This window comes from Gadus macrocephalus, chromosome 19 (assembly GCF_031168955.1).
Source record: "Gadus macrocephalus chromosome 19, ASM3116895v1".
Taxonomy (NCBI): domain Eukaryota; kingdom Metazoa; phylum Chordata; class Actinopteri; order Gadiformes; family Gadidae; genus Gadus; species Gadus macrocephalus.
In genome coordinates, this window is record NC_082400.1 from 12,685,796 (window position 1) to 12,701,341 (window position 15,546).

Genomic DNA, 15,546 nt, shown 5'->3' on the forward strand with positions numbered 1-15,546 from the left:
TCAGAAAACTATAGTAGATTAAACTTCATTTTGTCTGAGTGTGTATGTGCAAACTCGAGTTTACCTGTCCACCAACCTACTGGACAGGTAAGGTACTCGAGTAATCGATTCGTTAGACCCATTTCTACTATACAGTAAGCTTATTAACCATTTCTGATGTAGTAAGCCAAATATTAGGCTTATCAAACGTTTATAATGTAATAAACCATATATTACCTTTCTATATCTCTTTCTACCCAGGCTCCTTTAAGATCAGAGGAGTAGCCAATCAGTTCGCCAGGAGGCCAAAGGGAGGCCACTTTGTCACCATGTCTGCAGGGAACTATGGGAAGGCGTTTGCGTACGCCTCCAAGCACTACGGCTCCAAGGGCAAGGTGGTGATGCCAGAGACCGCCCCCCTCTCCAGATCCGCCCTCATACAGGTGAGCCCACATGCTGTTTTGTGCTTGGACACGAAGGGTTACAAACCTATTACCACACACTAGAGCTGTAGCGATGCGTCGATGACGTCGACGTGTCGACGTCAAAAATTCGTCGACGTCAAATTTCTCCGTCGCCGATTTTCGACGGAGAAATGGACGAAAGTCACAATAAAGGAAAATGTCCGCGCACGAAATCATCAAAGGTATGGAAATACTTCAAGTTAAGTCCTAAACGGAAAGGTGTTGTGATTTGCACTCTTTGCCAAATGGAGTTGGCATATCACAAGAGCACGACAGCAATGTTGGAGCATCTCAAACGAGAAAGTATCTTGTGCGCATGAGAAAGTATCTCATGAGCATGGGGAAACATCGTGCGCATATCACTGGCAGTGTGTGTGTGTGTGTGTGTGTGTGTGTGTGTGTGTGTGTGTGTGTGTGTGTGTGTGTGTGTGTGTGTGTGTGTGTGTGTGTGTGTGTGTGTGTGTGTCGTCAGCGAGTAGGTGGACGAGCGAGGAGAGCGAGCGATAGCGTGCGTGTCAGTCTAGTGAAGTCATGAACGAGTCCGGTTGTGTGTAAGAATAAAATACCCAGCCTGTCAAGAATCGGTGGCCGCTTCATTCCATCATATTCCGACCTATAAGCAGACTCACTGTCGGTCAAAGTGAAGGGTCATGCCCCCGAGAGCGCATCGGACCTGGAGGGAACGTATCACCTGTGCTCCTCGGTCTGGGAGCCGACAGCAGGAAAGATGTAACTCGTAGTTGGAGGCGGAGCGCAAGAGAGTATGCGCACACATTTTTTTCATGTCCCTTTACGGGTTCCGTATTAAATAAAGTATATTATTAAGAATTTTTTGGTATTTATTTGAGATACATTATGGTTTCTATTAATCGAGCAACAGAAAAAAAAAAAAAAACGTCCAATTGGTCATTAGATTAGTCGACTAATCGATAAAATAATCGCCCGATTAATCGTTTGATAAATAATCGTTTACCCCCAGCCTTACCACACACACATGACAGGAAGCGGTACAAACACACAACCATGAGTAGGCGACTATTAACATGCCAACAGAAACGTAACAACAGAAACATTTGACCATGAACATACAAATAGAAGCACGCAATCACAAATAATTAAATAAATAATTAAAGCTGGAAGCACCATTTAACGGGGGCCAAGCCTAAAGCAGACCAATAAGACCCTGAAAGACCATCATGGTTAATTTGACCTATGCTTCTTTAAGTACAACAAGTTTGGTGGTGATTGACTCAAGATGATTGGGTCAAGGTAAAATTTGGACGATTTTGAGCCTCTGGCAGCCATGTTGTTTTGTCAATCGACTTCATCTTATTTGAGCAGTTTGAACTTTGGTCCCCAACAATAACTAAGTTAGACCCGCTAAAATCAAACATTCTGTCTATGAACTGTGTTCATTTTAGTTACATGCCTGGTAATGACAATAAAGTGTTCATTCATTCATTCATTCATGCCACGCCCATTTTGATGAAACGCCCTAATTGAAAATAAGTGGATTTCATCTTGTTAAAAGATCATATGAGTCAATCTTCATGTTGATATTAGCATTCAAGTCTTAACGCGTTCTAAACCACACCCTGTTTAGAAGTCAATGGCTCCTTGGTTCTTTAATCTTTATTGTATAGACTTCCCTTTATGTCAGATTAAAGACATTGGTCCATAGATGATATGTGCTAAAGGATTTTGTCTAAGTCAAACAACCAATCCTTAGGGATCTCATGGCCCTGCGGTCTTCGGTGAGGGTTTCAGTTCGCAATAATATATACAACCACCAGTTGGTGCCGTTTCAATTCCATTGAAAAAGCTTTATAGCAGCCAGTCCCTCCAGCCTGTGTCATAGTGATCTGCCTCGTCGTCTGACATCTGGCCTGCAGTTCTGCAGTTCTGTAGTTATGTTTTGTGGTGGCACTATGCTTATCAATGGAAGATTTCCGTTTATGTTCAACCACAATGTTGCATGCAGTGCAAAATAATTTCCCCCCGCCTTCTTGTAGAATACCAGGATACTGCTTTTCGCGATCTTTCGCAGTTATTTTGGTCGGCAAGTGTGAAACATTGGACGCGCACATGCTGCATGAATGCTTGAATCGCTTGAACGTAGTAAACACGGAAGTAAGGCAGAAGGTAGTTTGTCGATGTCAGTGATTGGTCAAATTTGCGGGAAAGTTGCGGTGGTTGGTTGATGTTGCGTTGAAATTGCAAATTGCGACATCGCGAAATCCAGGAGTGTCTGATTACCAATGCATTATTTAGCTTTATTACACTTGCATGGGCACTTCACAACTTCCGGCGGTCAATTATTTTTTGGATAATTCATTGGCAACGGATGAATAATGACCGCTGTCAAGGTAAACAAAATGACTTTTTGCCTTTGGTATCACTCCGCAGGTTGTCCGGTAACTTGTCAATGTAATAAGCGGGATATGATTCAACCCAAGCGCTGTCGGTTGCTAAGCGACGACGTCAACGTCTTGGGCGGACTATTTCTCTGCTGATCAACACTATGAATGCTGGTAACAAATACATTGTAAATAAATTGTTTCGTTTTGGGAAGTAGCCGTGTAATAAGCGGGATAATGTATAGAACTTCGCCGGTCATTATCGAATAATAAGCCCCTTCATGGTGAAGCAAGACACCTCCGCTGCGCGTCGGTGTCCTGTTCGCCCTGTCTGGGCTTATTTTCTCGATAATGACCGGCGTTCTATACATTATCCCTTACTTATTTTTTGTACCTGATGGAAGTTTGTTTTTTTCCTACGTGTTTTTTGCTTTATTAATGCATAATAATTAATGCTGTCAAGTGATTAAAATATGTAATCGCAATTAATCGCATTAATGTCAGTTAACTCGCGATTAATCGCAATTTTTTTTCTATTCTAAATATCCCTTGATTTTGTGCTGCTAGCCTTTTAGTGAGTCAGAGAGTGTTGAGAAGAACAGTAATAAAATATATTTGGTATGATGGATATAAAAGAGAGACTGCAGTGAATTCAACCCGGTCCACTTGACATCGGGTAGGTGCATGACAGTGGTAGGCCTACCGTAAAACTTCAATAGCCCAGGCGTTTATTTGTTTCAATCACTGAACTTTCGAACAAAACTCTTGCTCAGCAAAGATGGGAAATACTATAACATTTATTATTTAAACCAGTATGAATATTCCTACCGTACGCAAGCCTATACACATTACCAGGCTATCGAATAACGCCCACACACACACACACACACACACACACACACACGCACACGCACACGCACACGCACACACACACACACACACACACACACACACACACACACACACACACACACACACGTGCGGTGGCGGAGTGGTAATCGGGTGAGTCGGGAGAATTCCCGGTGGGCCGTTAACGTTTCGGGGCTGTCGGGCTGATTACTGCGGGATAACAATATTGCGTTTATAAAAGTACCGCCGTCCGGCAGCCTGAGCTGTGCGAGCGCAACCTCTCATTCACTCAACACCGACGCAACACTCTGTGAACAGACACAAACTGAACGACGCAACATAGTCGATTTTGTCTAGAGGGGAGTAACTGAGCGGCCCCTCCTGAAGTGGTATACAGCCCAGGTGGGCCTTGAACTGCGATTGGTCAGAAAGACGTAACAGCTAATGACAGCATGACGGCCCTATTGTTGTTAAGGCGGCCGCCTTAACCATACAGTGCTGGGGGAAACACTGAACATTATTCTATCAACACAGACATTGATATTGATAGTCTGGCGTTATAATTGATTTGCCTCAGGTGTACTGTGAAGTGGTTAAAACTGTTTTTATTGGCAGGATAGCAGAAACCATCAACTTGCGCTAGCCTAGCACCAGCGATCTCTGCAACCAGAATCAAACGTGTTGAAAACGGTCTCCAATGATAAATAACTTGGAAATTAGGTCCAATGTCCATAATTCCAGACTACCCCTCTAAGGCTTGTTCGCTTATCCGGGAGAACTGCATTTTTTGGTAAGGTGTGTGGAAGAGAAATTGACTCGCCCCAACTGAAAATTAGTCCAATTAGTTCCAAGCAAAGAAAATGATGTGTGTGTGCACGTTATGTGTCACTACTCAGCTATTTTACAGATTTGAAACAACCCAAGCATTTTTTCCCCACGGTACGTCCATCCAGCGCCCAACCCTTTGATCGACCAATCAGGAGTCGATCCAAGTAATAACCGTTAACAGTTCAAACAATAACTTGTCCAAGTGGCAGGGAAAGCACTGAGAAGAACAGCTAACGCTACCGCACGAGTGAAAAAGAGGAGATTTGTGAACCATTATCAAATCGTACGTGCATTTCAGAAGCAGGGAGACTATAGAAAAATGTCAAATTTGTCAGTTTGCCGTTTGTCTTTTCAATATGTTAACCTGCATCTTATTTATTTTTAGAGCTGTCAAGCGATTAAAATATTTAATCGTGATTAATCGCATTAATGCCATAGTTAACTCGCGATTAATCGCAAATTCTTTTTCTATGCTAAATATCCCTTGATTTCTTTTTCCCATAATTCTTCTCATTTTAATTCTCTTATCAACATGGTGAAGTGCATCGGCTTGCCTTGTGCAAATGATTTTTTATTGATAACAACATTGGCATATATTGATCAAAACAGGACGATACAAAAAAAGAGCCTATAGTGCAATAAAAAGACTGCTTTGAACAAATTTAATTTGAACATAGCAGTCAGGCTACTGCTTCTTTGTTTTGAGCCAAAGAAAAAAAAAAAAAAATTTTTTTTTAAATATAAGAATTGCGTTAATCGCGCGATAAAAAATTTAACGCCGCTAAAATTGGTTTGCGTTAACGCCGTTAATAACGCGTTTAACTGACAGCTCTATTTATTTTATTTATTTATTTCAACTGCGACCCGCCCGCAATTCGTCCCAGTATTGCTTTTTTCTTCACGCATTCCACACAACCCGTGGATTATCCGCGGGTATTACCGCCAACGGCGCATCACTGCTAGTCTTGACTTTAGTTAGTTCTTTACTAGTTAGTAAACACCGCCCGTGAGCTCCAGCTGTTTGAAGGATTCCCTCGCACAACTGGTGGCGGGGTTCCCTCCATGTCAACAATGGATATGTCATTGCGATACCCAAAATTTCTGGCATGCCAACATTTTCGTCGTGGGGTTTTCGAACGTCGCAGATGAAAAATTTGCAGATCGCAAAAAATGTCACATTACAAGACCTCGTCTCGTTGCCGACTTTTCAAAATCATGTACTACTCGCAAATTTGACTGACATATGAATCAGGGGAAAATCAGGCTGAAATCGTGTAGTCTGAACCAGCCGCAGCTGCCCTTAATACAGACTTCTGGGTTTAACCCAAACAAAGTAACACGGATATGTTGAGTTTGTCTTTTATTTTAATTTATTTTTGTTGAAACTATAGCGGCCGAAATTAGACTATGGCGTACGCCATAGTCCCGTCAATGTGTGGCAAACACTGTATGCAACAGTAGACCAGAGTAGTTAATATCATCAGGTAACGTTTCAAACTGAGGAGTACAATTGTTAAATGTTGTAAAATGTTTAATGTAACCCTAACAAATATTATATATTTTTAATTGAAATCATTTTGTTATTGCAATGTTCTCCTTTTTCGTTGTAAGTAAAGCTAGGTAACCCTTTAAAAAATCATAACAGAATAATTTATATGTTGATCTATTTGTTATATGTTGTCGTTTGGAGGCTTTGTTCGTCTGAAGTCCACGTTTGCAGACAACATGAAAAAAAGTAAATTTTTGTAAAATGATTTGTTTTTACCCGGACATGTGACCTTTGTGCCTGGATAAGTGCAATCTAAATCCTTTTCCAAAGGAAAAGTGCCTCAAAAAGTGAATGTCGATCCCTGCTTTATTCACAAACTATGTAATGTTTATCATGAGGAGCCAAGTTTCATGACTAAGTCAAAAGTGTCAGGAGATATGCTTTTCAAAGTTTGCATTTTGGACGATTGCAAGAGCGACACCATTGGCCCAATAAGTGAAAAATTTCATCCACATTTCATCCACACTCTCTGTTGCAACCACCTTGTCTAGGGGTAGTGAGGGCTGTCACAGATGAAAAATGGCTGGGTTATGGACGGCAGATGAGCGAGTGGTTGAGGAATTATAATGACCTGGAATAACAGATGATGGGGAAAGTGGGTTTACTGAACCATCAGAGAACAGGTGAAAAAAAAAAACAAGTAAGACAGCACAAGACATGCAACAGGTTCTTGGGACTCATGTATTGCCAAAGAAAATAACCAAACAAAACAGAGTTAACTTGTTCATGGCAAGAGAATCATGATAGACCAACGATGTTCCAAGCACTTGGACGGCACACCTCTTCCAACTTTTCTCCCTTTCTTCCACTAGCTCTTCTTTGCAGGACACACCTGAGTCAGGATGAGACTGATCGTGTTCTTGATGATGTCCGGGGGCGGGTGGATATTGTGGGGGCTATGATGGGCTAAGGTCATCTCCCAGGCGTCCACAAACACAACAGCCAGGCCCATGAACATGTTCCTGAGAACCCTGTCGAGCTGCAGCGAGAACCAGTCGCTGTGGTTCAGGCTCATCTCCTTGTCCAGGGCCCTTAAGTTAGCCGAGCGGATGACCACCAGGGTGCCGGGGCCCCGGGCCAGGAGCCGTTCAAGCGCCCGGCGGATGTGCCGCATGCGGCGTATGTAGACCTCCACGGGGAAGGGGCTGAAGTGGGCCCAGAGGCTGAGAGCCACCACGGTGTTGGGGCCTCCAGGCAAGCGGTCCAGCTCGTTGGCCACATAGCGGAGCTCGCTGGCTCTGACGGTGGAGAAGCCGATGGGCGGGCCATGACAGCGGTACTTCAACAGGATGTTGTGTTTACAGTCCACCGCCATGAAGGGCCCTGCCTGCGCTGGGCTGCGCAGGTTGAACTCTTTGGTTTGTAGGAGAGACGGAATGAACGAGCACATTGGAAATGATCAATGGGACATGAGGAATGGCCACAGAATCGTTGGCACAGAGAGAAGGGTGTCGGTGCTCACCTGGTACAAACGCTCTGAGGTACTCAAACCACTGCCTCATCGTGGAGTCTCCGTACATGTTGATCATCTTGCCAGTCAGGCACTGGGTGATCGATTTGGCGTCAAACTGGCGAACAGGTGTTCCATCGAATGACCTCCAGGAGCCTTTGTAGTAATACCCAGAAGGATTGTACTTGACCGGCCCTGGTTCGATGCTGCGGTTTTCTAACTCTGGGTTATCTGGGATATGAGAATGACACAAGTGTCACAAGATGAAATACATACAAGTGGGCACCACCACCACATAAGCAACCTCCTCCATTAAGCGTAGCAATGATTGTGTACCTATCTTCTTTGGAAGCACATCTATCCGATCAGGTCCTGACACATGGATGACAACCTTGATGTTTACACGGCTGTGAGTAATAAAAACAAACAAGGATAAAGAACATTCCCAAAGTTATGAATGAAGGATGAAGCAGGGTTCAGCGCCTGACCTCTGAAAGAGCAGCGCTTCTTTGTGGGTGACGAGGTCCTTCTTGTAGCCTCCCTTGAAATGGTTGATCCTGGTGTCACAGCTCAGCCGCTTGGGCTTCAAGCAGTACCAGGGCTCTCCGGTGTGGAGGTCTGTGTAGTTGCACAGCGGCTCCTGCGGCCGATTGTGCGGCAGGCACATGTTGCACACGGAGGTCTCAGACAGCTTGCCCGAGCGAAACAGACTCTGGAAGAAGAAGCGGTCGGGCCGCTGCTCCCGGAGCCGCTGCAGCACGGCCACCGCCTCGCTGGAGTGCACCATGGTGATCGTCACCTGGGCCGGACCCTCCCACAGCAGGGGGAACAGCGCCGAGTAGGAGCCGTTGAGGTGGTCCACCACCGTGCCCGCCACTCCTGCCCCCAGCTCCGGGGAGTGCAGCCGTGCCACCAGGAAGTCCCCCCCGTAGCGCTTGGGACGGCCCTGGAAGTCCTGCATCTGGACCAGGGCCTCAAGCTGGTCCCCCACACGCCGCTCCCTCCCGCCCTTGGAGGGCAGAATGGCGAACCGGCTGTGGCCGGGGGCGCTGGTCTGGTTGAGGGACGCGGGGGCGGGGGGCTTGGGCCAGTCGATGGCGTCGAGGAGGGCGTGGTCCTCCAGGGCTTCGTCGGGGGTGGGCTCCAGGTGGCTGCAGAAGGTGTGGTTGTTGTACGGAGGGAGAGGCTTCTTCTGGGCGAGGACAGTATGGTTGCTGTTCTGGGGCTGCAAAAGCATAGAGGCTGTGTTGTAGCTCAGGTTCTGAGGAGGGCCTGTTTAAAGTGAGGCTGAACGCGCCATCGGGTAGTCTTGATAACTAAAGCACAACTTGTAGACAGCGTTTTGTCTTCATGTTGCTGTGGACGGGCAGTTTGCGCACTCTGTTTGCGGAGCATTCATCTTTCAGCGATGCGGACACGAGACAAATACGTTTTTCAGCCATGACAGAGGGACGGAATTAATTTAGTTTGGGTTGTGCTTGCTTACACACTCATTCATCACCTCTCCACTAGCCATCGTTTGGGGTGGTTTATATGGAGTTAGAATCATGCCACAACCCCACACACGCGCAAAACGTGTTTTACTTACGCACAACGATTCACGCACACAAAAAACGTGTTTTACTCACGCACAACGATTCACACGCTCAGTGTGGTTTGCAAACACAAAACATCATTCACAAACTAATGCATTTTGCTTCAGAAACAAATCCATTATGTTTTACACATACAAAGAAGCATATTTCTTCAATTACAAAAAAATATCCTCCAAGTACAAACTAAAATCTCTCAAGAACAAAAAAAAATCTTTCAAGTACAAAAAAAAATCCTTCAAGTACACAAAACAATTCGACAAGTACGGAACACTGAAAGTTGCGCGTGGATCTGAAGGCATTTTCGCGTGAATCAGCAAGGCGGAAAATTAGTGCCAAAAGTCACGTGACAAACAAATGTCCTGTTATTCACACTACACAACAGCAGGAGGCGCTGTTCCTGCAAAACCACACGGATTCCGTACGGTTTCCGTGCGGTTTAGCACTTTTACCGCGCCATTCTAGGGCCAGTTAGTGGCCTTCTTGGCTTTCCATAGAATCCACACATGGATGGCCGGCATCAAATAAAGATTTTGGGGAGAAAAAAGGTCGTCCTGGCGGCCTTAAACTGACTCAACAGCGCCACCTGCGGTTGTGTAGTGTGAATCACAGGACATTTGTTTGTCACGTGACTTTTGGCACTAATTTTCCGCCTTACTCATCCACGCGCAAATGTCTTCAGATCCACGTGCAACTTTCAGCGTTCCGTACTTGTAGAATTGTTTTGTGTACTTGAAGGATTTTTTTTTGTACTTGAAAGATTTTAGTTTGTACTTGAAAGATATATTTTTGTAATTGAAGAAATATGTTTCTTTGTATGTGTAAAACATACTGTATTTGTTTCTGAAGCAAAATGCATTAGTTTGTGAATGATGTTTTGTATTTGCAAAGCACACTGAGCGTGTGTGTGAATCGTTGTGCGTGAGTAAAACACGTTTTGCGTACGTGTGTGGGGTTTTGGCATGATTCTAACTCCATAGGTTTATGGCGAATACCAGTTGCATGCATCACCGAGGTGGATGCTACACACTGGTAGAGGAGGAGGTGGGATTTCCCCCAAAAAACACACTCTCAATTAGGGCTGTCCCTTTATATCCGATATTCGAATATGCATTTGAATATGATGGGCAATATCAGCATTCGAATATGTATAATCTAATTGGTTTTTAAAATGCCATGATGTGTAGCGCATTTTTTACCGTCTATGATTAGACTGCTTGGTTTTTATTTCATTGTTTGCCTTCTCATCCAGCAGTAAGTTGAATATTGATAAAGAACATTATAATGTCTGTTTCAGACTGTTTTTGTAAAATATTTTAACTAAATAAAATGATCTTATAGTTAACTAACAGTTAGTTGAATGAATGAAGTATTGAATAGACAGAGATTTATTAGATAGGCCTACCTAATAAACCGTTGGAACACACAAGACCGGAAACATAGCAACGCGGGTAAACAAACCCAGAGAAGCCCAATCCCTATGAGAGCTCCCCGCGCTACGGCCATCCGGAGGCGCACAGAGCTTTTGGCCGTGATATTATGCATACAAATATTATATTATATATAGAGCTCCGGGAGTCGCAAACGGCAACATTCACTTTCTCCTCCATGCTGCAGGTCACCCCGGACTGCACTGCACTGCACTGAGTTTGACGGTTGAACGCTGATTGGCTGTTAAGTTACACATGTGACTCAGTGGCCACGCTGTTGAACGCTGGTTGGCTTTCATCACGCGAAATTCGCGTCAAAGTTCAAATATTTCAACTCGAGCTAATTTGTCGCGCCACAAATCCTCGTGAAAGCCCTCGCCTGTGCACGGCGAAAGTGTGGCGCGATAAATCAGAACTTGTCGCCGGTTTTCTCTCGCGAAAAATTCGCCCGATACGCGTCTATACGTTCACTTTGTATGGGATCCTGTCGCCCCGTCGCATTTGGTGTGAACACACAGTTAAACTTTGCCGCGACATTCGCGTGATGACAGCCAATCAGCGTTCAACAGCGTGGCCACTGAGTGACGTGCTCAACGTAACAGCCAATCAGTTTTCAACCGGCCAACCGTTCCCTGCAGTGCAGTCCGGGCTGAACCGCAGTATGGAGGAGAAAGTGATTGTTGCCGTTTGCGACTCCCCATGCTCTATATAGAATAGTATATAATTGTATTGTATTGTATTGTATACATAATATCACGGCCAAAAGCTCTGTGCGCCTCCGGATGGCCGTAGCGCGGAGAGCGCTACGGGAGGGTTTACCTACGTTGCTATGGTTACCAGTCTTGTGTGTTCCAACGGTTTATTAGGTATCTAAATCTCTGTCTAATCAATACTTCATTCATTGCCATTTCCGTGGTCATTACAGTATTATGAATAGACTGCGTGGAGAAAGTTAAAGCTGTTACTGTAGTCGATAAAGTCTACAAATTCAACCCCCGACTGGTTGAAGGATTTCGGGTGGCTAGTTTATGATGCTAAGTCTATACATTTTGTAAGGAAGCCCAATCGGCAATGGCAGGCTCCTCTCTGTTTATAACGGGGAACCCTAATCTGAAACGCGATGCTGTGGTGAAACACATCGAGTCCACTAGGCATTCTCGCTGTCCCGATTTCTATATAAATCGCACCCAGTCCCAGCCCAATAACCCTGGTACGGTGGAAGCCGAAATTGGTGCTGTTTTGTGTAGCCTAAATGTAATCTTGTCTATTTATTTGTCTTAATTTTGCTTTAGTAGATTGGTGCTGTTGGTGTGTGCAATTTCTGAGACGAAATTCATTGACCACAAAACAAACTCACATTTATCAGTATACACACACAAGGAGTTCAAAGGCCCAGCTCTCAAGGTGTTCAGTGTCTATGAACAACGGAAAGGGGTCTGGTCACAGCAGGTGGGGCTTAAATAGTCAGTGGCAGGGCAGGGAGTGATTAACTGATTGGCATGGGCTAATTAGGAAAATGTGGACAAATAAAGGGGCGTGGCTATGGGTCTGAGATGATGAGGGAAACGGATAATCTTCCAAACAAGTTGCTTGATATTCGATATCCGTTAAAACTTGGTTTTTCCTCAAAAGGCACAGCCCTACTCTGCATAGCGCCTTGAGTGCCTTCAAAAGTGTGATCAATTAAAAGACTGGCTGTTATTAAGGTGTATTTTTTATGTTCATTCAGTAGGGGCAGCAGCAAATTGCAATGCAAAATATAATTAAGGACAACAAATTGTAGTATTAAGCTAAATGTCACTTGGTAACACACACACTTATGACCAATGCAACACTAACCTCCAGAGTGAGAATGTTGCGCCACAGGAAGATGAGACCAGAGAGTGCGAGGAGAAGGAAGATGACGGCACTTCTGGGCAGACGTCGACACACAGGGACCCCCTTCGGTCGCCCAGGGTTAGATGCCGCTTTGTGTTCCTCGGTCATCATGGTGGTTGTAGTGTCAGAGCCTATGTAAAAATAAATGGGAAGTGCTGCCAGCTGGTCTGTCCATCTATGTTGACACACACACCGGTTTGATGGGTCGTATGCTGGCGGTTTGACTCTGAAAGCTTCAACGTGGCTATATTTTGCTCGCCAACTTTGTCATGGAAAAAAGGTGTTGACTAACCTTTTTTGTCATATTTGTCGTTAGCGAAATTAACACTGATAAACAGGCTCTGACCCTACAAAGATTTTTTTTTTATATCAATCTACCAGCCTACCTAGTGGACTGAAGTTAACGTTGCTCATCTATCTGCGCACTTGTGGAGACTAGTGAAGTCTCCATGAGGTTTCTGCTCATTGTCATAAGGCTGGGCGATATGGACCAAAACTCATAGCTCGTTTGTTAGAATGGCGATGTACAATATTATAACGATATTTTGAACAAAACGGGTAAAGTGTGTAGTTTTAACTTCACGCCACAAGAATTCACCATTAACAATTTATTTAGGTTTAGTTTGGTTTTTTTGCTCAACGAAGCACAGCTGTGCTTTAACAACAGATATAAAACAATAGTGGTGCCTGTTTGAAACATGTCAAGTATTATAAAAAAAGAAAAAAAACTGCATTGCAACAGTGCAAATAGCCTACACTTATAGGCATAATGTGCAAATAACAACAAATGTAAAACAGGCTGACCCAAAAACAGGCCTATGGCTTCACAGTATAACATTAATCATGCGGTAGAGTACGGTGATAACTGTCGAGACAATTTCTCTATTAGATATTGCGTCTGAGACAGATGAGATCTTTCGATGCAAAAAAGCACACAATACTTGTTGACAATTAGTGGTCATATATTTGTAATAAAAGTACGAACAAAGATACATCACAACATGCACCAACAAACAACATAACAGGCATACATTACAATAATCTGAGGCCTCAGATGGGAGCTCCTCTTTGCGTGTTACTTCATTCTCTGAAGGTACGCTCAGACAAGTCCACTGAGTCTTCCAATCAATGAGTTTTTATTCACTTCGTTTGGGTCCTGAAGGGGGTGGTCCCCCAATACTAAAAGTCTTTGTTCACCAGATTGTTATCTTTACAGTTGAAGCCCCCCCCCCCCGAGGCTAAGGTGGGGTCGGCGGCCGTGCCATGTAACTCTCTGACTTTGTTTACGCTAGCCAGAGTGTCGGAACAGGCCCATACTTAAAAGCATTGCTTGGGGGATGACACACGAGAAGATAGGAACAGGCAGGCAATAAAATGCATCACACGACTCTCGAACGTTCACACTTTAAATGACCCAAAAGGAGAGCAGAAGGCAGACACTATATAAAATTACACAGAATAGCAACAAAACTTAAATTCATATAGACCAAAACAATACAACATGTAGATTTTCCATCACATAACATATTCTGGACTCTTTGCTGCATTGGGGGAAGGGGACAGTGCAAACTATTTCTGATGTGACCCTCCTCGTTAAATCTCCAACACAACACAGGCCCTGGGCACTGACTAGGGGGTCCCCGCTGCTGGCTGTATCTAAAGCATCCTTGTGGTCCCCTATCCTGACTCTTGTCTGTTTCTCTCGTTCGGATCCCCACCCCCCTGTGAGTATACATTAACATCGGATAGTGCAGGGGCCTGTTGGCTCTGAGGCTGTTGTGCTATGGGAGGGAACACGTGGGGCGGAGCTTGGGGAAAGAATGTTTGTGGCGGGGCACGCTGGACCACTGGTGCCATCGCACTCGGCTTTGCGCCTACTTACCAATCCATTTGACCGGATGCTGCTGTCCCTCTCTGTGGTTCAGGATCCCTGCTGCTTCCTTCTTCTGATAAACCTGTGTTGTAGGGTGGTGGATGTGCCTTGCAATGTGGTGATTCTACTTCTTTAACAAACCCGCTAACCAGTGTGGTAGAAATTAATGATTATATTCTATGGTAAACTATGATTATTTTTAGGCCTGTATATCTTAATGGTAGAAAAACACACGGTGCCTGGGAGTCTGGGGTCAGAACAGATGGTGGAACCCATGATAGGAGCACGAAGCTACGGGGTTAATGCGTGCTGACCTCAGACTGGTGTCCAAAATTATTTTTATGATAATGTGGTTAGATAAACTCATGGTTGATTGTGGGCGGAAACCTTGAACAAAGAAACTGTTGTGTGTGTGTGGATAAGAAGAAGCTGAGATCCGTGGTCTAACAGTGACTCTGCAGACCCACTCGGCTGTTATCGTTGTTGTTGTTCTTACAGATAAAGTCTTTGTCAATACTTGCTCTGGAAATCCACCACACCAGTTCCCTTGCTGCCTTTTCTCTCTGCCTCCGTAGCTCTCCGTCCTTTCTGAACAATGCCAATACTATATTATCTCTTTTCCCTTTTCGCTAGAGCCTTCTTTCCTTTTTTTCTTATGCTTGTAGTTTTTTGTCATTACTTCCATCTCCCCACACAGTACTGAATCAAACGTTGCCTCTTTTGGCCATATTGTGCCTGTCTTAGCTATTCTCTTCCCCATTTTCTGAGATCTTCTTTATCTCAGCTTTATTTAACACATTTTTTATACCAGATATTTCTGCTGCTGTTGACAGTGTGGTTGTTTTTCTATGTATGCCGTTTTCCCGGCTTAAAGATATGTATGACTTTAATTTTTTTTATTAAATTGACCATTTTACTTAGCACTTCTGACTAATACCGTCCAAAGAGGCGGTATAAAAAAAAAAAAAAAAAGAATAAACCTTCTGACTTGGCAGGCCTTCTCATCAGAGAGGATATTATCAGTTTGAACCATCAATAAAAGTTCAGAAAAACAAATCACCTTGGCAAGAGGAACTCTTGATGGTTGTGGATTATAGTTGGATAGTGGATTACAGAATTTAACACCATAGTCCCACCAGTCTCGACAGCAAGCTCAGGGACCGAGGGGGTTCAGCATATTTCATCAACACTGTTACAACCCACCTGTCAAGGGGATAGTGGGGGAGGTCAGGGATGTAAAAGGCTGGGTTATGGAAGGTAGATGAGCAAGTGGTTGGTGAATAACAATGAACTGCAA

At 44.3% G+C, this 15,546-nt stretch overlaps 3 protein-coding genes across 4 annotated transcripts in view; 2 read left to right on the plus strand and 1 right to left on the minus strand.

The window, feature by feature from the left end:
- gramd4a (GRAM domain containing 4a) overlaps nucleotides 1-15,546 on the plus strand; it is a 169,709-nt gene that overhangs the window by 47,305 nt on the left and 106,858 nt on the right. The window lies entirely within an intron of this gene.
- srr (serine racemase) overlaps nucleotides 1-15,546 on the plus strand; it is a 36,418-nt gene that overhangs the window by 1,933 nt on the left and 18,939 nt on the right. For both annotated transcript variants that reach the window (XM_060038789.1, XM_060038790.1), the window contains exon 3: nucleotides 241-422. In XM_060038789.1, coding sequence (XP_059894772.1) covers nucleotides 241-422 — 182 coding nt within the window. The remainder of the gene's footprint in view (nucleotides 1-240; nucleotides 423-15,546) is intronic.
- On the minus strand, nucleotides 6,315-12,509 carry LOC132447789 (NXPE family member 3-like). The gene is made up of 5 exons (XM_060038760.1): nucleotides 12,338-12,509; nucleotides 7,965-8,737; nucleotides 7,813-7,883; nucleotides 7,489-7,707; nucleotides 6,315-7,379 (listed from the first exon to the last, which is right to left on the minus strand). The coding sequence occupies exons 1-5, from the start codon at nucleotides 12,485-12,487 to the stop codon at nucleotides 6,835-6,837; spliced, it is 1,758 nt and encodes a 585-aa protein (XP_059894743.1). The 5' UTR covers nucleotides 12,488-12,509; the 3' UTR covers nucleotides 6,315-6,834.

What these genes read in the sequence shown, in the direction of transcription:
- LOC132447789 (XM_060038760.1), bottom strand. Translation starts at nt 12,487, where the DNA reads ATGATGACCGAGGAACACAAAGCGGCATCTAACCCTGGGCGACCGAAG. An exon ending in TGTGCTTCCAAAGAAGATAG is followed by an intron (nt 7,708 to 7,812) that starts GTACACAATCAT and finishes CTCATATCCCAG; the next exon opens with ATAACCCAGAGTTAGAAAAC. An exon ending in CCTCAGAGCGTTTGTACCAG is followed by an intron (nt 7,380 to 7,488) that starts GTGAGCACCGAC and finishes TACAAACCAAAG; the next exon opens with AGTTCAACCTGCGCAGCCCA.